The 24,168-nt window shown below is 33.6% G+C and overlaps 1 protein-coding gene across 12 annotated transcripts in view; it reads right to left on the bottom strand.

Moving 5' to 3' along the window:
* The window catches only part of LOC131426183 (disintegrin and metalloproteinase domain-containing protein 33), a 1,149,595-nt gene that overhangs the window by 305,377 nt on the left and 820,050 nt on the right, over positions 1-24,168 (bottom strand). For all 12 annotated transcript variants that reach the window (XM_058588702.1, XM_058588703.1, XM_058588711.1 and 9 more), the window contains one exon: positions 8,496-8,575. In XM_058588702.1, the coding sequence (XP_058444685.1) occupies positions 8,496-8,575 (80 nt within the window). The remainder of the gene's footprint in view (positions 1-8,495; positions 8,576-24,168) is intronic.

Genomic DNA, 24,168 nt, shown 5'->3' with positions numbered 1-24,168 from the left:
AGCTAGGCGTATCGGACTGGCCATAAATGCGTCGAAAACAAAATACATGAGAGGAAGAGGCTCTAGAGAAGAAACACTACGCCTCCCACCACGAATATTGATAGACGGTGACGATATCGAGGTGGTGGACGAGTTCGTGTATTTGGGCTCACTGAAAACCGCCGATAATGACATCAGCAGAGAAATTCATAGACGTATTTTGGCAGGGAATCGAGCGTACTTTGGACTCAGAAAAACCCTCCGATCGAGAAAAGTACGCCACCGCACGAAATTGACCATCTACAAAACGCTCATTAGACCGATTGTTCTCTATGGCCACGAGACCTGGACTATGCTGGCAGAGGACCAACGCGCCCTCAGTGTTTTCGAAAGGAACCATCTATGGTGGAGTGCAGATGGAAGACGGAACGTGAAGACGGCGTACGAATCACGAATTGCAACAGCTGCTAGGAGAACCACCCATCGGACGTCTACGATGGGCTGAGTCATAAGTCATAAGGATGTCGGACGACAGCCCAGTGAAAATGGTTCTTGAATCTAATCCGACTGGTACAAGAAGAAGAGGAGCGCAGCGAGCAAGGTGGATCGATCAAATGGAGGGTGATCTCAAAAGCGTCCGTGCCTTGAGTGGCTGGCGACGAGCAGCCATGGACCGAGTTATGTGGAGACGTATGCTTGATACAGCAAAGGACACCCCAGGCCTATAGCTGTTAGGTAAGGTAAGTAAGCTAGCCTAGATGCAGACCACAATGGATTTTCCAAATAACTGTGCACAATTTTTTCCCTTCTATCGGCTTCCATGTTGATTGTTTACAAAGTACAGTCGATTTGCGGAATGTCAAAAATCATACGTGAAGCTGACAACATTCCCGACACGTGGGCGCCAAGAACTTCCAAATCCGTCCACCGGGAGCGCCACAATATGAGCAAAAGTTTGTTCCAATTCTAAATGAAGCAAGCTTTAAATAGTATTGATTTCGGGTCTGCTTAGTGGTGGGTTATATTGAACCACTGAGTCTAATTAACAATTCACAATAAACTGCAAACGCACAGATGAGTCGAAGACGAATCGTAAAAGCAAACCAAAATGGTTATGTGCATTTGGCAGAAAATTTTTAGGTTATTTTCAGCCCTCTCAAATTACCATCCTTCTATAGCTTTTAATAAAGACATCCTTCAGAATTTATACATTTGGAAAATTATATTTCGAGTTTAGATGAAACACTGTTTTTAATTGACAGCAGAAATCTCTACAGCCGAAGAAATGGCTTGACTAGCATTCACCGGACTCTGTTCCAAGTGGCTAAAATCCATGAATTGACATTCAATTTGATACCGCACCGACTAAAATCAGCGATTATTTTCTGTCCTCGTATTTAAAAACCTGTTCTTATTCACTTTCAAGATATCGAAAGTGAATTCTGTATTAGCGAGTTTAACTATACACAAAAAAAAAACTTTTTGAATGTTACAGGTTACCTAATCCCTTATACGATGCAATTTACAGAGCCCTAATTTGTCGAACTACAGAAAATACTACGAACTACAGAAAAAATACTGTAATTTACATTCAGCTAGCAAGTTTGATTTTATCAATTTACATGCGCCACTTATCAGCCAAACAGATGTGTGCTTCTGTGGCTCAGTCGATTAACGGACGTACGTTGTGCTCCAATGATTCTCGGTTCAAGTCGCGTCGGTCGTTATTTTGTTTGTTTTTGTTTATTTCAATGAATTTCAGGCATGAAATTTTTCAATCACACACAATTATTACATGTTCTTGCACGTACATTCGCGTGAACTGTGACGCTTCAGTTATTTGCATTTTATAAGATGTAAAATCACAGGATTTTTTTTTTGTCGAAGTGTGTACTATTTTTTTGTTTCATTTGAAACCGGAACAAATTGGACTAGTTTAGAGCCCAATTTGGAAATCTTTATATCGTTTTCTGCGTCGTCGCTTTAAACAAGGAACCGCTTATCAAGCTGTAACTCAGCAACCGAAAGTCGGATCCGGATGAAATTTGGCACCATAAATCCTATCCTTTGAACCTAAGCTTGTGAAAATCAGCTCAGCCACTTGTGAGAAAAGCGAGGGAGTTCCACACTATTTCTGGTACTTCCGGAACCAGAATCTGGGACTTAAAGCTACGGACATAAATTGGAATAGATTATAGAAATTTTTAGCTCAAGCTTTTAAACTTCAAATTATTTATGCACTTAGCGCCCTATAACTCCGGAATCGGTTGTACGATCCTAATTAAATTTGGACTATCTCTATAACATTGTAAGATCTTTCATTTGAATTTAAGTTTGTGCCGGTAAATAAAGATTATTTGGTCATCTGCAGCAATTTTTACACTATTGTTCCTGTAATTCCGGAACCGGAAGCCGGATCAGGACGTAATTCTGGAGTTTTCTATGGGCTCTTATGACCTTTCATTTTAATCTAAGTTTCTGAAAATTGGTTCAACCATCTCCCAAAGAAATTGTCATGTTTTTTTGTTTGCATATATTACCCTGTAACTCCGGAACCGAAAGTCATATTTAAATAAATTTAACACTGTACTTTTAGAAAAAAAAAAAGCTCAAAAAATCGAACATTTTCCATTAATTACCCTGTTATTGCGAAGCCAGAAGTCGGGTCAAGGCGAAATTCGGTAATATCCTATGGGGTATTACGACAATTTCATCTAAGTTTGTGTAAATCGATTCAGTCATCGTCCCAAAAAATTAGTGACATATTATCATGTTTTTTGCACCCAGTAGCTCCGGAACCGGAAAGTAATATTTAAATATTGTTCAGGAGTTTTGTATGAGAACACAAGACTTTTCTTTTGTACCTAAGTTGGGAGAAATCGTCCTAGTCGTTTCTAAGAAATCAATGTTTAAAATTTTGGAATCGGAAATCGTGACTCGATGCATAAATTATAACGAGTGTAGAAAACATTTTTAAGAGAATTGCTCTTCTTCACATGAAACTTTCTGAAAAAAACGCTCATAAAATGTAAATTTTTCGTTCATCACCCTGTAATTCCGGAACCGGAAAGCGGATCCAAAACTCAATTAGAAAATTTTCTATGAGGCCTTACTACCTGTCATTTGTGTCTTAGATTGTGAAAATCGAATCAACCATATCCGAGAAAAGTTAGAGCACATTTTTTTTTGTTTTTCTTTCGCAGATTTTACTCTGAAACTCCGAAACCGGAAGTCATATTTAAGTAATATTCAGGAATGTTGTATGGGGCTACAAGATTTTCTATTTGAATATAAGTTTGCGGAGATCAACCTAGCCGCCTCAGAGAAATCGAAAAATTAAGTTTTCATCACAATTTCCGCTATTAGTTTTGAAACGAAAGAAATAGATGGTAATCTTCATGGTATCAGATAGGCATTCACTGAGTTTTTGACAATGGCCACAATGGCCAGTCGTTGTCCTGATGGAACACGACGTCTCTTCTGTTGGTCAATGTTGAACCTTTCCGGATCCATCGCTAGCTACAAACTTTACAGCACGCTTAATTTGAGCTCAAATTAGGTTACCTATGTTAACTTTCAGCGAAACGGCAACAAATTGTCCTATCATCGGTCCTTTCAGACGAGCGCTCTGCAAAAGGAAACTTTCCCTGCAAAAATTACTCAAATTTAGTAGATTCTATTTTGGTTAATACCCATCAACCACGTCGCTGATGCCGGTTCGTGAAAAAAAAAAACATAAACGAGTGGACTTTCCTGGAATGTTTCTATCTTATTTTTCCCTACCCACCAGGCTTAGCATTTTAGTGGAATTGAATTTAAATTTCGCCAGGATGCCGTACAGCGCGAGAGAGAGAGAGAGAGGTGATCTGCATCTCGTTTCAAAAGATGTACTACAGTTTTTTTTCCGCCGCAATTCAAAAATACCGTAAAAGCTGTGTGGCAGGCAGAGTGCGCGTAATCACACTGCCACCCGCGCTCGCCCACGCACACACACACAAACGCAAAGTAATGTAAAGGCAACAGGATTCGAAACCGTGTACTCATTTATTCAAATTCACGTGCGACACTCACGGCGAGAGGGGCCAACTTCGCGCGCCATTATAATTTCTGCAAAAACCACTCTCATTTACCTACGCCCCTTCGGTGGTGGTCCCGCGTGGGAGGTGGGAGTAGGAAGGAACATTGTCAAGGGCCAGTCGTCTGTCAGCAAAGAAATGCCAGAATTTTCCCGAATCGCTGCTGCTGCTGCCACTCGATGGGCATTGAATTTCCATTTTGATGTGTAGGTACATAAATATTTTTCCGTGGCTCCGTGGATGAATGAGAAAAAACGGCGCGAGATCGCATTGATTAGGAGTGGAAACTTTTAGCATAATGAGCAGGGCGGCGATAAAGAAGAGATGTTTTTACAAGGAATCAAAATAATGGTAGAATGTGTCATTACATGTGCTAGCTTTTCGTGAGCGGAAGGGGGGGTGGTCGGTGGAGGCACCTGCGGGACCGACGAAACTTTTGCTTTCAGAGAGCTCTTTTTTTTGGTTTAGAGTTGGAGGAAGGATGTTAAATTGCTAACAGTGAAAGTTCAGACTTGGATGAAAGTTTATGAATGCCATAAAGAATTTTCAATTCAATTATTCAAGCGAAAGCGGCTTTTGCTGACAGGAAAGTGTTCACGTAATTCGATGATCTTGTGTTCTCTGCGAAACGAGTCGTTAAGGTCGGTGGGCTTTTTTAAACGGACCTAGCGAACATTTGAAATCAATTTTATAAATCAGATCCTACACAATTTTATAAGCAAATCCTACCGTAATCGCAGCGATGTATAGAAGGAATTATTTCTTTATTCAAAGAGCAAATCATGTTCCTGAATTCATCAACCTGCCCCGCTTTACAGCGATGTTTGCATCAAATGGATTCAAAATTTCACAGTCCCAGATCAATTTATAATTCTGCAGTAAAATCATACAAACGCCTGAACTTATGAGTAAGCTCTTCTGTGGAAAGCATGTGACAGCATTTAACGAAATTTACCATGATCGATCTTTTTCAGAGCCAGATAGCCTGCCAATCGTTCAAACAGGAACAATTTGTTGTCCCTAAAAGAGCAGTTTGATCTAAAGCCTTCAGCGGCGAACAAATTTAACACACTCTACAGAAGCAAACTTGTCGAAAAGCGCTTTGTTGTTCTGTACTTGTGACTAATGTGCACAAATTAAGCTTTATTTGCGTGTTCGGTTTAAATTTTGTTTGAATTTTTGATTTTTTTTATCAAAATAAATCAGAAATGAGAACGAACAGATACTGACGGGAAATCGAGAGGCAGTTAGATCATCCGTTGTAGTCTGCCACAATTTTTCACAATTTGTTACGAAGTACTTATTTCTAATATAATACAAGGAGTGTATCGAAAATAAGCTATCTACAAATTTTTCTTTCAAATTATTATACAAAACGATATTTTATTCAAACTAAAAACTGATCCTTTATTGTACGAGGTTAAATTAGAGCATAATGAAAACCGGATGAAATTCAAGTTATTCCCTCACGAATTTTCGAACTTTCGAACGAACGCTCTTCATCAAGTTCCGGACAAGTGTTGCCACTGCCACGCTTGAGCCCAAATTTTTGTTTTAACTCCTGCGTGTTCCCAGCTGCCTTACCAGTCTTGTTGAGGACCCTCTTCACGATTGCCCAGTAACGTTCGATGGGTCGAAGCTGAGGGCAATTTGGTGGATTGATATTTTTCTCTACGGAATTTATACCCTTTTCCTCAAGCCAATTGAAAGGGGTTTTTGCATAGTGAGCCGATGCTAAATCCGACCAAAACAGTGCCTTTTTATATAAGGGCAGCAATCTCTTCTGGAGATACTCATATCGATAGATTTCTACATTTATAGTTCCGGTAGTGTAAAAAATTGTTGACTTCAAACCACAGGAACATATTGCTTGCCATACCAGTACCTTTCGACCGAATTTCTCCACTTGAATCGACCTGTCCGCATCGCTCATATCCTCCCCAACGACGACAGTAAAGTATTATGGACCTGGAAGGGTTTCTGAGTACTCCTTTACATAAGTCTCATCGTCCATCAAAACGCCATCTTGTTTCTGCTCCCTTCTTCTGTTCTACATTTTGTTTCGATACTTTCTCCTTCTTGTAGGTCTTCAGATGATTTCGCCTCTTGATACGCTGGATCATTCCGACACTCGTTCCTGCTCTTTTGGCCAAATCCCGTATTGACATTGATTTGTTCTTCATGATTAGAGATACCACTTTCTGGTCGGGGTTTCGGGTTGGAAGAACCGGGTTTCCTGCCTCTTCCTGGTAGCTCATCCAAAGAATAGTGTTTCCCAAACTTATTAATAATGGTTTTAACACTGGAATGATGAATTCCAAACCGCTTCGCCAATTTTCGCATAGTAATACCCTTCTCACTTGGCCATGTGTCCAGAACCTTAATTGTCCCTTTCTTTTCAATACGCGACATTTTGAAAACGCAGAATTTCAACCGCACAAACAAGTAAACAAACGAAAGCTGACAGCCAACGCCGCTCTTACAATTCAATACCACTTCTGCAGATCGATTTATTTTTTGCCTCAGAATAGGCCTCAGTTTTAGCGATAACCTCTTCATACGTGCGAAATGTCTAACTAACGAGAATTTTTTTCAAATCTGCGAACAGCCAGTAGTCGCTGGGAGCCAAACCTGGCGAATAAGGTGGATGTGAGAGCAATTCGAAGTTCAAGTCATGTAGTTTTACCATTGTTTTGATTGACTTGTGACACGGTGCGTTGTTTTGATGGTAGAAATTTTTTCTTTGCCATAAGCGGTCGATTCTTTGTAATTTCAGCCTTCAAATGCTCCAATAACGTTATATATTATTTACTGTTAATGGCACTTCCTTTCTCAAGATAGTTTATAAATATTACACCGCGGGCATCCCAAAATACCGAGACCATAACCTTGCCAGCCGATTGTTGTGCTTTCGGGTGCTTTGGACGAGGTTCACCAGTAGCTGTCCACTCAGATGACGATCGTTTTAATTTCGGAGTGAAGTGATGAATCCATGTTTCATCCATTGTCACATATCGACGCGAAAATTCCGGTTTTTAACGTTTAAACATGACCACACTCTGCTTTGAGTCATCAATCCGTTCTCGTTTTTGGTCAACAATTAACAAACGGCGGCACCCACTTTGAACAGAGCTTTCTTATAGTTAAATGCTCAAGAAATATAAAGCCAACACGTTCTTTTGATACCCTTACGATGTCAGTTAATTCACGCAACTGCACTTTTTTACCGCCTCATTTGGGCGTCCACTGCGTTCTGCATCATCGGTGCCTCTACGACCACGTTTGAAGTCAGCAAACCAACGTTTTATTGTTGTTTCTGATGGAGCGGAGTCTCCATGACACTTTTCAAGCCATTGCTTCGCTTGAACGGTATTTTTCCCACCAAGAAGTAGTGCAAAATTAAAACACGAAATTGTTTTTAACTCACAAACTATAGAATATCATGAACTTTAACCAGTTGTCTTTTAAAGGTTAGTATTACCTGAAAAAAATAAACGGTGGCTGAATTAGAGCTAGCGCCACCTATGTGTTAGGCCCGGTACTTTTCAGCTCATGTGTTATAATGTGCAAAATGCATAAAATGGGCAGTATTTGACGAAATTCGCCCTGATCGGTCTTTTTCAGAGCCAGGAAGTCGGCAAATCGTTCAAACTGGAACCATTTTGTTGTCCCTAAAAGAACAGTTTTATCTAAAGTTCTCAGCACCGTGTTCGGTTCAACACAGATTAGAGATGCAAATCTGTTGAAAAGCGCTTTGTTGTTCTGTACTAATGGCAAATGTGCACAAAATAAGCTTTAATTGCGTGTTCGGTTTCAATTTTGTTTGCGTTTCGTCTTCGACTCGACAGTGCATAACAGTTTATGTTGAACATTTATGCCGCCTAATAGGCTCAACATAAACTACTAAGCAGATGTGAAGGCACATAAAAATTCTTTTCTTGTCGATGTGCATTTTTTCTGGTTTTTTTGTCCTATTTTTTCTGGTTCACAGATAAATTATTCCTAGCGCCATCTTGATGAGGAAACTAATGAATTTGTTAATCGTTACAAAATAAATCAATTATAGTAGTCATTTGAGATGGTCGGGTACATAATTTTTTAGACCGACGCTCAACGCGCATTGAAAAATAAAAATCGTAACCCGAATTCTAGAGTTTTGGGAGCAAAAATCCGTGACACGACCATCGCCAGTAGTCAGATGGCACAACGTCCGGAAAGTACGGAGGGTGATTGAGTAGATAGAAGACTGACAGTGATGATGTTCTATTTCTTATCGTCGCCATCATGATGAGCTACCAAATGAGTTTTTTACTTTTCTGTCAAAATAAATAAAAAATGAGAACGAAAAGATACTGACGGAAAATCCGTTGTAGTCTGTAGAGATAGTTGGGTGCATAATTCCTTACAACATATACTTCCACCAAGCGGTCGGATACTTACGTGTTTAATTCCAAATCTAACCGAAATTTATGATTAAAAGCTTTTATCAAAAGTGATGTCCGGTGAAAGTGTTTCCCCGTCTGAAAAAAAAGAGAGAAAGGAACGGAAAGCAATCATTAGAGCGGAGTTTTTAATCTGAACGCTTTTGAGTGAGAATTAATGGTACACAGAGTTAAGACTTCAGCAGGCAGATTTTCTGCTCGTGTAACTTCGAACGAACAAACGACTTGTCAGCGTTCGATGTCAGATTGTCACAAAGCTATTCCCGCATATTGCGCTGATCGCCGTAAAAAAAATCGGATTTAAAATTGAGTTAATATATTAACATACCAAAAGAGTTAGGCTACGTTGCCCACTTGAACACTGGTGCCGAGACCAGATGCGTCTGAAGAGGGTAAGGGGTTCAACAAATGCTTTTATTACATTAGTAACAGTTAGTTTTGTCACACATTCATCAATATCGACTACTTTGCGTGCGACATTTGACGACATTTGACGCATTTACCAAGTGCATTGAATACAGAAATGAAAAATTATTTCCAAATACTAGCCACAGATTTGCTAAAACACAGAAAACTGCGCACTCGCACGTTCAAAACCTCGAAAACAAACAATTTTATCGGACTTAAGAAATAAACTTTCTTATGTGTAATGTACTTCAAGGAGTCACAAATTGGTCATTTCAAACACGGATTTCATCCTCTACATTCTACAAACATCCACGAAAAACGAGAATAATCCGTGCTTTTTTTGTTATGCAAATTTCCGAAGTAGAAAACGAAAACGCATTCTACGCGGATTTCCGGAGTTAAGTGTTTTATTTTACACGAATTTTCAAAGTTTCGGTTTTCTTGTTTTGTTTTGGAAATGTATGAAACGAGTTCTGGTATTATCTCGAACTTTTTTAAATCTGACTTTTAGAAAATTATCGATTTTTGCTAAAAAATAATTTTTAGATTACACCAGATATAAACGTTTCATGCATTTCGAAGACATTCAAATGAAAACTAAACAGAAAATGCTAGTTATTTTTTAATCCTACAGGGATAAATTAACATTCCACTGAGGTCTCTCTCAAATATCTAAGTTCAGAGTCCAGATCTAAGATTCAAGTTCAAAATTCAGATATAGGTCCGAAGTCAAGGTTTAGGTTATAATTCTGGTCTTAGCTCAACCCCAAATTTAGATCCAGAACTTCCAATGTCCAAAGAATCCATATCCAGAACTCAAGAATTCAGGTCTCAAATCCTAAAGCAGAATCTAGGTACCCGATTTCAGCTGCAATGATCCAAGAAGTATTCGGTGTGGCAGACGATCTGTGGGTGCGACAAATTCAGTAAGCCGTGCAGTAGAACGACCGGCACCTTCCATAAAGCAAAGACTTGGCATTTGGCATTTCTTTTGTGAAATTTGGCCTTTCTGTTTCAACAGACTTCGCAGCCGATTCTTAACGTACAGAACCATTGCATGGCTAGTGCTACGATTCTACTGACACTACGAATCCTTCCAGGTCGGGGCTCGAACATATGACAACTGGTTTGTAAGACCACCGCCGTATGCATTGAACCGCCAACGAGGGGGGCACCTTCCACAACCAATTTTATTAAGAAAACTATGTTCAGAAGCGTATACTGTCCTTTTTCTGGTTAATCGAGAGTGACACAGTATTTTGGTAAGATTTTGCATCGTGCCATTTCGCGAAACTGATGATGGAGTGGTACGAAACCAGAACTATTATGAAGGTTCAGCTTCAAACAAGAGACGATCGTAAAAAACGATAAAGATTTGTAGAAAGAATGAAAAATGTTTCAAGAAAGATGGGCAAGTGTTGCAAAGTTCAGATTCCTGAGCACAGGTTCAGAACACAATTGATGATTGGCATCATACAAAAATGTTCGATTTCGGAAATCTCAAAATTTAAAAAAAAATCCCAAAATCGATTTAAAAAAATTCTTTTTTTGAGATTACACCAGATCCGGACGTTTCATGAATTTCTAAGATATTTGGCAACAAAAAAATCTTAGTTTTGCGGTTTTTTAAGCGCTACGTATCCTCGAGTAAAAAGAGACCACAGTGTAATGTTATTTTGTCCTTGTAGGATTAGAAAATAACTAGCATTTTCTGTCTACTTTACATTTGAAGTGTCCCAGCAGGAAAACCTTTTTCACAATTCAGACCAGCGATCTCAGGAAACACGGACGATTTGTCGCTCTCGTTTAAAATAAAATCTATTTGCTTTATATCAGCACTATCAAAGCTTTCATCTGTTGTAAATCGATGACTATTCAAAATCTGGATTTCACACTAGCAGTCATTATTAGGCTGTATATTGTGCCAAACACTGCATTAAAACAGTCTTAAGAGCTACTAAAATGCTAATTAGCATTTATCCTACAATGTTACTGTCCGAATGTGGCATTACTAATTTTTATGTCTCTTTGGGTAGATGAGAGGTTCAGGAAAACTAAAAAGAACTTATCTTCAGAATTCAAAAAAAAAATTTCAAAAATTTAAATCAATGAATCTAGCAATAACTTTCGACTAAGGATTATTTCTTTTGATGTTCCACAGACAAAAGAATCATACGGATGGTTTTCATGATTTATCACGTGCAACTTCATAGGCCGAAGTTTCCAAACTGTATCGAAATTTCTCTCTTGAACACGCGCAAAATTGAATTAGGAGCCCTGTTCTGCTCGGTGGCCGGTAACCTCAAGTCAGTACGTGATTCGTATTTAAAGCCATTCCGGCCAATCCTCTTACGGGCAATTGGAGCCAGGCTTCTGTGGCCGAAACCTACCGAAAAACTAAGCCCAGTAATTTGCAACTCTCAAAACACACCCTCGTGGACCGAAATGAATCAAACTTTAACTAAACTTTTCGTTCTGATTTGACTCCGCTCGTTAGTAGCTAACTGCTCCCGGCTGATCTCGAACTGGAAATGGAATGCCGTAGGAGAGCGAAAAATTTAGCACGTCCCTGTTCGCATTTAACCGACAACGGCAACAGCCCTGGGAGCCGGTCCCGTCCCGGCCCTAATGCGAAACGTACGTGATTTTCGACATCAAGTTCGATTCGAAAAGTTACACTTTCTGCATTTTTGGGTGGAAATTAATTCCTGCCTGGCCGGCATCGGAGCGATGCCGAAAACGGAAAACGTTGGCGACAGTCTGACAGCAGTCCGTGTGCTATTCAGCCGACAGTGACAAATTTGAACCTATGTAATATCCTTTGGCCGACCGTTCGTTCGTTCATCCGTTCGCTGGGAGAGAAGGAAAAAGGATCCCTGTGCCGACATCTGTTTCTTAGCGAGAATCCTTTTCCTTCGGAGCTGCCGCCGTTCCGAGTGACTTGAAGGGTTCAAGTTTTCGGGGACAGAAACAGAAATCGATCCGAGGTGACCGTTGCTTTTTTTTCTCTTCTTCTTTGAGCTACCGTCAGTCGCCTAAATCCCAAACCCCCTCAGAACAGGGAGGGGCTAGTATCGTTTAGTAAATCACTGCATAAATTGAATAATGCCTTTCTCTTTCATTTCCCGGAAGGTAGAGCTCGACCTGCCACCCGGACTGGAAAAGGGTTCGAAAGCGGACTCTGTCACAGGCGGATATTGCCGGTGAGATGTTTCGGGACCGGAGAGGTCCCGGAAGGGTTGGAGGTAGTGAGTCGTAAGTCTTCGAGATTTGTTTACTGGTTAACCTATTCTATTCGTTTAGACAATTTACGTTTTTCGCTCAAAATGAATTTTGTATCTGAATTCAAGACCTGGACTTATCTAGACTTATCTAGTATCCTGAATCTAGATTCTATACTTGAATTTGAACCTGAATATTGGACCTATTGGATTCTCGGGCTGAATGCTGGACCTGAATCCTGAAAATGAATTTTGCAGTTGAATTCCGTACCGAAATTCAATTTTAGGATTTGTCACCTTAGCTCCGAATCTAGGTTTGGGACCTAAATTCTGAGTATGGATTCTGAATCTTAGTTCGGGATCTAAATTTTGGCCTTGAATAAGGACCGGAATTCTAGATCTGTGTTCTGAACCTTGAATTTTTTTTCTGTTGAACGAAGTTCTGATTTCGTACCACTCCATCATCGGTTTCGTCAAATGGCACGATGCAAAATCCTACCAAAATAAAGCATCACTCTCGATTAACCAGAAGAAGGACGGTAGGTGCTTCTGGAGACAGTTTTCTTTATATGTTCAACAATTGATGGTACCGGTCGTCCTGAACGACTTACTGAATTTGTCACACCCACGGACTAGACCATTCTAGGCCATGATTCTGAATTTATCTAGTATCTAGACTCAATTTCTAAATCAGGAACCTGAATAGTTTACCTACTGGATTCTGAGGCTGAAAGCTGGACCTGAGTCCTGTAATTGATTTTTGCAGCTGCAATCGTTACCTAAATTCAGCTTCAGGATTCGGAACCTGAGTGCCGGATCTTGATTTGGGACCTAAGTTCTTCTTCGATCAGAACCAAAATTCTGAACATTGCAACACTTGCGCCATTTTGCTTAACCATTTTCCATTCTTTCTACAAATCTTTGTCGTTTTTTTACGAGCAACCCTGTTGTTCGGAGCTTGCTCTTCTCAATAGCTCAGATTATTTTCCTATTGGACAAAGTTCTTGCTTTATACCATTTCATCATAGGTTTCACGAATTGGCACGATGCAAAATCTCACCAAAATAAAGTGTCACTCTCGATCAACCAAGAAAAGGACAGTAGACGCTTCTGAACATAGTTTTCTTCCGGTGGCCCCCTGGTTGGGTCATATGTTCGACCCCCGACCTGGAAGGATTCATAGTGTCAGTAGGATCGTAGTACTAGCCATGCAATGATTCTGTACGTTAAGAATCGGCTGCGAAGTCTGTTGAAACAGAAAGGCCAAATTCCTCAAAAGAAATGTAATGCCAAGACTTTGCTTTATGGAAGGTGCCGGTCGTTCTACGGTACGGCTTACTGAATTTGTCGCACCCACAGATTTTCTGCCACACCGAGTACTTCTTGGATCATTGCAGCTGAAATCGGTACCTAGATTCTGCATTAGGATTTGGGACCTGAATTATTGATTTGCTACCCAAGTTCTGGATATGGATTCTTTGGACATTGGAAGTTCTGGATCTAAATTTGGGGTTGAACTAGGACCAGAATTCTACACCTAAACCTTGACTTCGGACCTATATCGGAATTTTGAACTTGAATCTTAGATCTGGACTCTGAAATTAGATATTTGAGAGAGACCTCAGTGGAATGTTAATTTATCCTTGTAGGATTGAAAAATAACTAGCATTTTCTGTCTACTTTACATTTGAATGTCTTCGAAATGTATAAAACGTTGATATCTGGTGTAATCTAAAAATTTTTTTTAGCAAAAATCGTTCATTTTTTCAAAGTCAGATTTAAAAAAGTTCGAGATAATACCAGAACTCGTTTCATACATTTCCAAAACAAAACAAGAAAACCGAAACTTTGAAAATTCGTGAAAAATAAAACACGTAACTCCGGAAATCCGCGTAAAAAACGCCTAACTTCGGAAGTCCGCATAACAAAAAACCGCATAAAAAAGACCTCAGTGTACTTCTTGAAAAGAACGAATACTAGTCGTTTCTCAGAGGTGTTTGTAGTATTTTAGGTAGCAGATGAAGTCTGTGTCTGAAATGACCAATCTGTAACTCCTTTAAAGACTGTCCCAGAAAGTATGGACGCAACCAAAAACCGCTGCCATTTCGAAATGGTTCAGAATCTATCAATTTTTATGGCTGCGTCCTGTTGTTTACACTCTTCTCTAACCACTTGTGCAGTTGTTTATTCGTTTTCATTAGTTTGTTTCGAAATGCGTGGACTTTCAGCAGAACAACGTCGAAAAATTATGTACAAATGGTGCACAGAACGCCGGAAGTTCGGTGAGGATAACACCTTTGAGGATAAAAACGGGTCGAAAAAAAGGTCCTGCTAACATTCAGTTGGATAAACGTATACTGAAGGCGTTCGAGCAAAAGAAGGAGGTTTCAGTTCGGGATGTGGCAAAAAAATGGGCACTTCGAAATCAAATGTTCTTCGTGCTAAAGAACGTTTGAACCTTCGAACCTATAAGAAGCAGAAACAACCAAAACGTAGTCCGAAACAAGAAGCATCGATCAGGCCGAGGGTTCGAAAGCTGTACAATACGATTCTTGCTGGAAATTTGAACTGCATTATAATGGACGACGAAACCTACGTGAAACTCGATTACAAATCCTTGCCGGGACCACGATATTATACGGTGCGAAAAGGGCAAGTCTTAAACCAGTCCGAGACATCGATTGAAATCGAAAAATTTGGTAATAAAGCTATGGTCTGGCAAGCAATTTGTAGCTGCGGTAAGATTTCGAAACCCTTCATCACCACTGCTTCCTTCAATGAACAGCGAAATATACATCAAGGAATTTTTACAAAAACGACTTCTACCCATGATTCGAAGCCACAAGGATCCTGTTGTCTTCTGGCCAGTTCTTGCTTCTTGCCACTACTCGAAATTAACGGTAGAATGGTATACTACCAAAAATGTCACTTTCGTTCCAAAAGACATGGATCCACCAAATTGCCCACAAATTCGACCAATTGAGAAATTTTGGGCATTAGTCTTAGAAAACATGTCTCGTCAGCCGAAACCATTTAACAGTTTGAAAAAGATTGGAAAAAAGTGTCAAAACTTGTCGCCAAGAAGTCAGTACGGAATTTAATGAGGAACGTTCGCAAGAAGGTGCGCCAGCTAGTCTACCATGGCTAAGTAGCAAATTTCGTGCCTGAACTCTGGACCATAATTGTAAACATGGCATCTGGAGCTGGATTCAGAACAAGAATTCTGAACCAGGATTCTGGATCTGAATTTTGGACCACGATTCTGGATCTGGATTCGGGACCTGGAATCAGAAGTTGCAACCTAGTCCGGGACTTTGAATCTGGGTTCTGGAAATGATTTATATACAGGGATTCTGGACTTAGCTTTTGAATCTGAATCAAGGCCAAATTTCCGTTCCTGAATTCTAGGCCTAGATTCTGTACTTGGATTCCTATATAAGACTTGAATCTGAATATTGAAACTAAATATTTAATCCGAATTTTGATCCTAAACTCAGGATTCTAGACCTGAATTCTGGACTACGATCTAAATTTCGTGCCTGAATTCTGGACCATAATTCTAGATCTGAGAGAATCTGGACCAGTATTCTGAACCTGGATTCTAAACCAGAGTTTTGGGCCAGGATTCTGGGCCTGAATTTAGTACTTGGGTTCGAAATCTGGATTCAGAAGTTGCAACCTAGTCCGTGACTTTGGAACTGTTTTCTGGAATAGATTTCTATCCCGGGATTCTGAATATAACTTTTGAACCAGGATCAAGGTCTAATTCTTCGAGCTGTATTCTGTTTTCTGTTATAATTTGGGCCTTCTTTTCCCACAAAGAGTCCCAATAACTAGCCGAAAATTACCGACGATACCAAATCAATCAAACAACCTTTTTCAAAACTGGGTAAGGAATTTTTGCTTATGCCCTTCTCAAAAATAAAACAAAAGTTAAAATGACAAACTGAGAACGCAAATAGTCTTTTTTGGTCGTGAAGAATATAGGTATATGATAAAATTTTAGCCACGTAGAATAAATACGAAAATGAAACATGAAAAAGAGAAAACTTTGATTTCCGATGGATGTAAACAGTACACTCTAAAAACGTTTTATTCATGCAAAAACAAAGTTTTACACAAAATAAAGTGTTGCTTTTTTCGCGAAAACAGTCTTTTTTAAAGAAATTTAATACAACAAATGCAGAACAACAATTTTAAAACAAGAAAAACTAATTAGAGTCAGGAAAACAACCGAACTGTTCACCAAAAAGCGGATTTATTTCTTTTCGTGTGGAAGGTTTTCCAATCAATCATTCAGTTATGTTAGCTGTAGTAATTTTCACTGCATGAATATTTTCAAATGTGTATTATAACTGCGTTGAAGTAGAATTCCCGGGCCAAAGGTAGGCAGCCAATTAAAGCCACCAGGGCCCCTTGAAATGGTGACGAATTAATCTGATTAACATCCGACTATCGGGTTTGGGCATGTGCAAAATTTGATCCGCGTACTGATCTCATAATCGCATCCCTGGATAGCCCTCGACACGGCAGCGAAAGGTGTTGCCATGGGATTGGCTAGATAATAAGACCACCGGAATAATTACATCCAGCGAAGTACATACAAACAATCTACAACACGAAGGCGCAGACAGGCCGACCGGCCGACCGACCGACCAACCACTGAAATGTTGAAATCCATCAAATTCATGTAATCAAATAATATTCCCATGTGCCTAATCCGGCAAAACAAATTTTGGAAATGAAATTCTCCCAGTTGACCCGGGCTGTCGTCGGTATCAGACATATGTTGCCATGGAGCGAAGCCGGCCGAGCTGCTGCTGCGGTTGATTGAACGCGTTCGGGCAGGATCCGGATCCGGATCCCGGGGTGGGCCTAAGCGGGTATTGAAATAGTTGAACCAGAAAATTATATTCAAAATCCAATCTCACATTCGCCAGACCATTGCTGCTTCTGGATAGCTTCCGAAGCGTGTGTTTGCATGCATTTGCATTTGCATTCGCGCATTCCATGATTGGGAAATGGGTTCAGCCGCCGGGTTCATACCACCTCTCCCCACACCCCTCCTTTCCCACTAAAACGTGAATCCACCGGGCGTGCCATCGATAACACACTTCATTAATCAGCTTAACTATTTAAATTTAGTCCAATACATGCATGTACCCTCCAAGATTCCAAAACCTTTCCTCCCCCGCCACCTGGTGGTTCTAAATTCCGTGGTTCAACAAGCGAACTAGTCAATTCTGGTGCACGGAACAACTAAATTAAGCAATATAAACATCTATTCGGCAATGAATTGTGTGGGAGTTAGAACAAGGGACCCGGCATGTTATTAAAATCGACCAACAACTAATAAAATCTATTGGAGCGATTAATTTCGGTTGAACGGAGTGTTCATTTTTTTACCCTGTTTAGAATATAATTTATGGTGATAATTAGTGGCCTCCGTTTCCTGTATCGGACAATCCCTCGTCGAAACGGTGTCCTCATACTGTCGGAGGCGGTTAGAAGCAATCCACGCTGTACTCTCCCGCAAAATTGGATATTGCATTCCGATTCCGTAATAAATGTTGATTTGAATTATGCATTGCCCGACTACCCGTGCTCGAAAATAAGTCGCTGCATAAATGCAGTGGTTGTTTCGACGAATTTTCTCGATATTGATCGAATAATTTTCGGGACGAACCGCAGCAGGTACAATTGCACGAACCAGGAATGGCGACTGCTGTGCCATGCACTGTTCTTGACTATGTCAAGCACGGAAACGAGTGAAGTCTTCGCATAATAATGTGAAGCTTATTTAGATCGAGCAACTTTGACAATAACCGCTCGACTAAAAACTGAATACTAGAAATTAAAAACTAAAGACTTAAAACTAAAAACTAAAACCTAAAAACTAAAAACTAAAAACTAAAAACTAAAAACTAAAAACTAAAAACTAAAAACTAAAAACTAAAAACTAAAAACTAAAAACTAAAAACTAAAAACTAAAAACTAAAAACTAAAAACTAAAAACTAAAAACTAAAAACTAAAAACTAAAAACTAAAAACTAAAAACTAAAAACTAAAAACTAAAAACTAAAAACTAAAAACTAAAAACTAAAAACTAAAAACTAAAAACTAAAAACTAAAAACTAAAAACTAAAAACTAAAAACTAAAAACTAAAAACTAAAAACTAAAAACTAAAAACTAAAAACTAAAAACTAAAAACTAAAAACTAAAAACTAAAAACTAAAAACTAAAAACTAAAAACTAAAAACTAAAAACTAAAAACTAAAAACTAAAAACTAAAAACTAAAAACTAAAAACTAAAAACTAAAAACTAAAAACTAAAAACTAAAAACTAAAAACTAAAAACTAAAAACTAAAAACTAAAAACTAAAAACTAAAAACTAAAAACTAAAAACTAAAAACTAAAAACTAAAAACTAAAAACTAAAAACTAAAAACTAAAAACTAAAAACTAAAAACTAAAAACTAAAAACTAAAAACTAAAAACTAAAAACTAAAAACTAAAAACTAAAAACTAAAAACTAAAAACTAAAAACTAAAAACTAAAAACTAAAAACTAAAAACTAAAAACTAAAAACTAAAAACTAAAAACTAAAAACTAAAAACTAAAAACTAAAAACTAAAAACTAAAAACTAAAAACTAAAAACTAAAAACTAAAAACTAAAAACTAAAAACTAAAAACTAAAAACTAAAAACTAAAAACTAAAAACTAAAAACTAAAAACTAAAAACTAAAAACTAAAAACTAAAAACTAAAAACTAAAAACTAAAAACTAAAAACTAAAAACTAAAAACTAAAAACTAAAAACTAAAAACTAAAAACTAAAAACTAAAAACTAAAAACTAAAAACTAAAAACTAAAAACTAAAAACTAAAAACTAAAAACTAAAAACATAAAACAAAAAACTAAAAAAGTAAAAAGTGAAAAGTAAAAAGTGAAAAGTGAAAAGTAAAAAGTAAAAAGTGAAAAGTAAAAAGTAAAAAGTGAAAAGTAAAAAGTAAAAAGTAAAAAGTAAAAAGTAAAAAGTAAAAAGTAAAAAGTAAAAAGTAAAAAGTAAAAAGTAAAAAGTAAAAAGTAAAAAGTAAAAAGTAAAAAGTAAAAAGTAAAAAGTAAAAAGTAAAAAGTAAAAAGTAAAAAGTAAAAAGTAAAAAGTAAAAAGTAAAAAGTAAAAAGTAAAAAGTAAAAAGTAAAAAGTAAAAAGTAAAAAGTAAAAAGTAAAAAGTAAAAAGTAAAAAGTAAAAAGTAAAAAGTAAAAAGTAAAAAGTAAAAAGTAAAAAGTAAAAAGTAAAAAGTAAAAAGTAAAAAGTAAAAAGTAAAAAGTAAAAAGTAAAAAGTAAAAAGTAAAAAGTAAAAAGTAAAAAGTAAAAAGTAAAAAGTAAAAAGTAAAAAGTAAAAAGTAAAAAGTAAAAAGTAAAAAGTAAAAAGTAAAAAGTAAAAAGTAAAAAGTAAAAAGTAAAAAGTAAAAAGTAAAAAGTAAAAAGTAAAAAGTAAAAAGTAAAAAGTAAAAAGTAAAAAGTAAAAAGTAAAAAGTAAAAAGTAAAAAGTAAAAAGTAAAAGGTAAAAAGTAAAAAGTAAAAAGTAAAAAGTAAAAAGTAAAAAGTAAAAAGTAAAAAGTAAAAAGTAAAAAGTAAAAAGTAAAAAGTAAAAAGTAAAAAGTAAAAAGTAAAAAGTAAAAAGTAAAAAGTAAAAAGTAAAAAGTAAAAAGTAAAAAGTAAAAAGTAAAAAGTAAAAAGTAAAAAGTAAAAAGTAAAAAGTAAAAAGTAAAAAGTAAAAAGTAAAAAGTAAAAAGTAAAAAGTAAAAAGTAAAAAGTAAAAAGTAAAAAGTAAAAAGTAAAAAGTAAAAAGTAAAAAGTAAAAAGTAAAAAGTAAAAAGTAAAAAGTAAAAAGTAAAAAGTAAAAAGTAAAAAGTAAAAAGTAAAAAGTAAAAAGTAAAAAGTAAAAAGTAAAAAGTAAAAAGTAAAAAGTAAAAAGTAAAAAGTAAAAAGTAAAAAGTAAAAAGTAAAAAGTAAAAAGTAAAAAGTAAAAAGTAAAAAGTAAAAAGTAAAAAGTAAAAAGTAAAAAGTAAAAAGTAAAAAGTAAAAAGTAAAAAGTAAAAGGTAAAAAGTAAAAAGTAAAAAGTAAAAAGTAAAAAGTAAAAAGTAAAAAGTAAAAAGTAAAAAGTAAAAAGTAAAAAGTAAAAAGTAAAAAGTAAAAAGTAAAAAGTAAAAAGTAAAAAGTAAAAAGTAAAAAGTAAAAAGTAAAAAGTAAAAAGTAAAAAGTAAAAAGTAAAAAGTAAAAAGTCAAAAGTAAAAAGTAAAAAGTAAAAAGTAAAAAGTAAAAAGTAAAAAGTAAAAAGTAAAAAGTAAAAAGTAAAAAGTAAAAAGTAAAAAGTAAAAAGTAAAAAGTAAAAAGTAAAAAGTAAAAAGTAAAAAGTAAAAAGTAAAAAGTAAAAAGTAAAAAGTAAAAAGTAAAAAGTAAAAAGTAAAAAGTAAAAAGTAAAAAGTAAAAAGTAAAAAGTAAAAAGTAAAAAGTAAAAAGTAAAAAGTAAAAAGTAAAAAGTAAAAAGTAAAAAGTAAAAAGTAAAAAGTAAAAAGTAAAAAGTAAAAAGTGAAAAGTAAAAAGTAAAAAGTAAAAAGTAAAAAGTAAAAAGTAAAAAGTAAAAAGTAAAAAGTAAAAAGTAAAAAGTAAAAAGTAAAAAGTAAAAAGTAAAAAGTAAAAAGTAAAAAGTAAAAAGTAAAAAGTAAAAAGTAAAAAGTAAAAAGTAAAAAGTAAAAAGTAAAAAGTAAAAAGTAAAAAGTAAAAAGTAAAAAGTAAAAAGTAAAAAGTAAAAAGTAAAAAGTAAAAAGTAAAAAGTAAAAAGTAAAAAGTAAAAAGTAAAAAGTAAAAAGTAAAAAGTAAAAAGTAAAAAGTAAAAAGTAAAAAGTAAAAAGTAAAAAGTAAAAAGTAAAAAGTAAAAAGTAAAAAGTAAAAAGTAAAAAGTAAAAAGTAAAAAGTAAAAAGTAAAAAGTAAAAAGTAAAAAGTAAAAAGTAAAAAGTAAAAAGTAAAAAGTAAAAAGTAAAAAGTAAAAAGTAAAAAGTAAAAAGTAAAAAGTAAAAAGTAAAAAGTAAAAAGTAAAAAGTAAAAAGTAAAAAGTAAAAAGTAAAAAGTAAAAAGTAAAAAGTAAAAAGTAAAAAGTAAAAAGTAAAAAGTAAAAAGTAAAAAGTAAAAAGTAAAAAGTAAAAAGTAAAAAGTAAAAAGTAAAAAGTAAAAAGTAAAAAGTAAAAAGTAAAAAGTAAAAAGTAAAAAGTAAAAAGTAAAAAGTAAAAAGTAAAAAGTAAAAAGTAAAAAGTAAAAAGTAAAAAGTAAAAAGTAAAAAGTAAAAAGTAAAAAGTAAAAAGTAAAAAGTAAAAACTAAAAACTAAAAACATAAAACAAAAAACTAAAAAAGTAAAAAGTGAAAAGTAAAAAGTGAAAAGTAAAAAGTAAAAAGTGAAAAGTAAAAAGTAAAAAGTGAAAAGTAAAAAGTAAAAAGTAAAAAGTAAAAAGTAAAAAGTAAAAAGTAAAAAGTAAAAAGTAAAAAGTAAAAAGTAAAAAGTAAAAAGTAAAAAGTAAAAAGTAAAAAGTAAAAAGTAAAAAGTAGAAAGTAAAAAGTAAAAAGTAAAAAGTAAAAAGTAAAAAGTAAAAAGTAAAAAGTAAAAAGTAAAAAGTAAAAAGTAAAAAGTAAAAAGTAAAAAGTAAAAAGTAAAAAGTAAAAAGTAAAAAGTAAAAAGTAAAAAGTAAAAAGTAAAAAGTAAAAAGTAAAAAGTAAAAAGTAAAAAGTAAAAAGTAAAAAGTAAAAAGTAAAAAGTAAAAAGTAAAAAGTAAAAAGTAAAAAGTAAAAAGTAAAAAGTAAAAAGTAAAAAGTAAAAAGTAAAAAGTAAAAAGTAAAAAGTAAAAAGTAAAAAGTAAAAAGTAAAAAGTAAAAAGTAAAAAGTAAAAAGTAAAAAGTAAAAAGTAAAAAGTAAAAAGTAAAAAGTAAAAAGTAAAAAGTAAAAAGTAAAAAGTAAAAAGTAAAAAGTAAAAAGTAAAAAGTAAAAAGTAAAAAGTAAAAAGTAAAAAGTAAAAAGTAAAAAGTAAAAAGTAAAAAGTAAAAAGTAAAAAGTAAAAAGTAAAAAGTAAAAAGTAAAAAGTAAAAAGTAAAAAGTAAAAAGTAAAAAGTAAAAAGTAAAAAGTAAAAAGTAAAAAGTAAAAAGTAAAAAGTAAAAAGTAAAAAGTAAAAAGTAAAAAGTAAAAAGTAAAAAGTAAAAAGTAAAAAGTAAAAAGTAAAAAGTAAAAAGTAAAAAGTAAAAAGTAAAAAGTAAAAAGTAAAAAGTAAAAGGTAAAAAGTAAAAAGTAAAAAGTAAAAAGTAAAAAGTAAAAAGTAAAAAGTAAAAAGTAAAAAGTAAAAAGTAAAAAGTAAAAAGTAAAAAGTAAAAAGTAAAAAGTAAAAAGTAAAAAGTAAAAAGTAAAAAGTAAAAAGTAAAAAGTAAAAAGTAAAAAGTAAAAAGTAAAAAGTAAAAAGTAAAAAGTAAAAAGTAAAAAGTAAAAAGTAAAAAGTAAAAAGTAAAAAGTAAAAAGTAAAAAGTAAAAAGTAAAAAGTAAAAAGTAAAAAGTAAAAAGTAAAAAGTAAAAAGTAAAAAGTAAAAAGTAAAAAGTAAAAAGTAAAAAGTAAAAAGTAAAAAGTAAAAAGTAAAAAGTAAAAAGTAAAAAGTAAAAAGTAAAAAGTAAAAAGTAAAAAGTAAAAAGTAAAAAGTAAAAAGTAAAAAGTAAAAAGTAAAAAGTAAAAAGTAAAAAGTAAAAAGTAAAAAGTAAAAAGTAAAAAGTAAAAAGTAAAAAGTAAAAAGTAAAAAGTAAAAAGTAAAAAGTAAAAAGTAAAAAGTAAAAAGTAAAAAGTAAAAAGTGAAAAGTAAAAAGTAAAAAGTAAAAAGTAAAAAGTAAAAAGTAAAAAGTAAAAAGTAAAAAGTAAAAAGTAAAAAGTAAAAAGTAAAAAGTAAAAAGTAAAAAGTAAAAAGTAAAAAGTAAAAAGTAAAAAGTAAAAAGTAAAAAGTAAAAAGTAAAAAGTAAAAAGTAAAAAGTAAAAAGTAAAAAGTAAAAAGTAAAAAGTAAAACGTAAAACAGTAAAAAGTAAAAAGTAGAAAGTAGAAAGTAAAAAGTAAAAAGTAAAAAGTAAAAAGTAAAAAGTAAAAAGTAAAAAGTAAAAAGTAAAAAGTAAAAAGTAAAAAGTAAAAAGTAAAAAGTAAAAAGTAAAAAGTAAAAAGTAAAAAGTAAAAAGTAAAAAGTAAAAAGTAAAAAGTAAAAAGTAAAAAGTAAAAAGTAAAAAGTAAAAAGTAAAAAGTAAAAAGTAAAAAGTAAAAAGTAAAAAGTAAAAAGTAAAAAGTAAAAAGTAAAAAGTAAAAAGTAAAAAGTAAAAAGTAAAAAGTAAAAAGTAAAAAGTAAAAAGTAAAAAGTAAAAAGTAAAAAGTAAAAAGTAAAAAGTAAAAAGTAAAAAGTAAAAAGTAAAAAGTAAAAAGTAAAAAGTAAAAAGTAAAAAGTAAAAAGTAAAAAGTAAAAAGTAAAAAGTAAAAAGTAAAAAGTAAAAAGTAAAAAGTAAAAAGTAAAAAGTAAAAAGTAAAAAGTAAAAAGTAAAAAGTAAAAAGTAAAAAGTAAAAAGTAAAAAGTAAAAAGTAAAAAGTAAAAAGTAAAAAGTAAAAAGTAAAAAGTAAAAAGTAAAAAGTAAAAAGTAAAAAGTAAAAAGTAAAAAGTAAAAAGTAAAAAGTAAAAAGTAAAAAGTAAAAAGTAAAAAGTAAAAAGTAAAAAGTAAAAAGTAAAAAGTAAAAAGTAAAACGTAAAAAGTAAAAAGTAAAAAGTAAAAAGTAAAAGGTAAAAGGTAGAAAGTAAAAAGTAAAAAGTAAAATGTAACAAGTAAGAAGCGACGGAAGAAATCTTTAAAATTTGGCTCAACACTGCTTACAAATTGTAAAAGTTATGCTATTTTATGCCCAAAAAAACCTTCTTTGTTAAAATGAAAAGAATTTATTTTTGAAGTTTCTCTTAGTAAAATTTATCAAAATAA

Source organism: Malaya genurostris, chromosome 1 (genome assembly GCF_030247185.1).
Source record: "Malaya genurostris strain Urasoe2022 chromosome 1, Malgen_1.1, whole genome shotgun sequence".
NCBI classification, from domain to species: Eukaryota; Metazoa; Arthropoda; class Insecta; order Diptera; family Culicidae; genus Malaya; species Malaya genurostris.
This window is presented reverse-complemented; position numbering and strand designations above follow the sequence as displayed.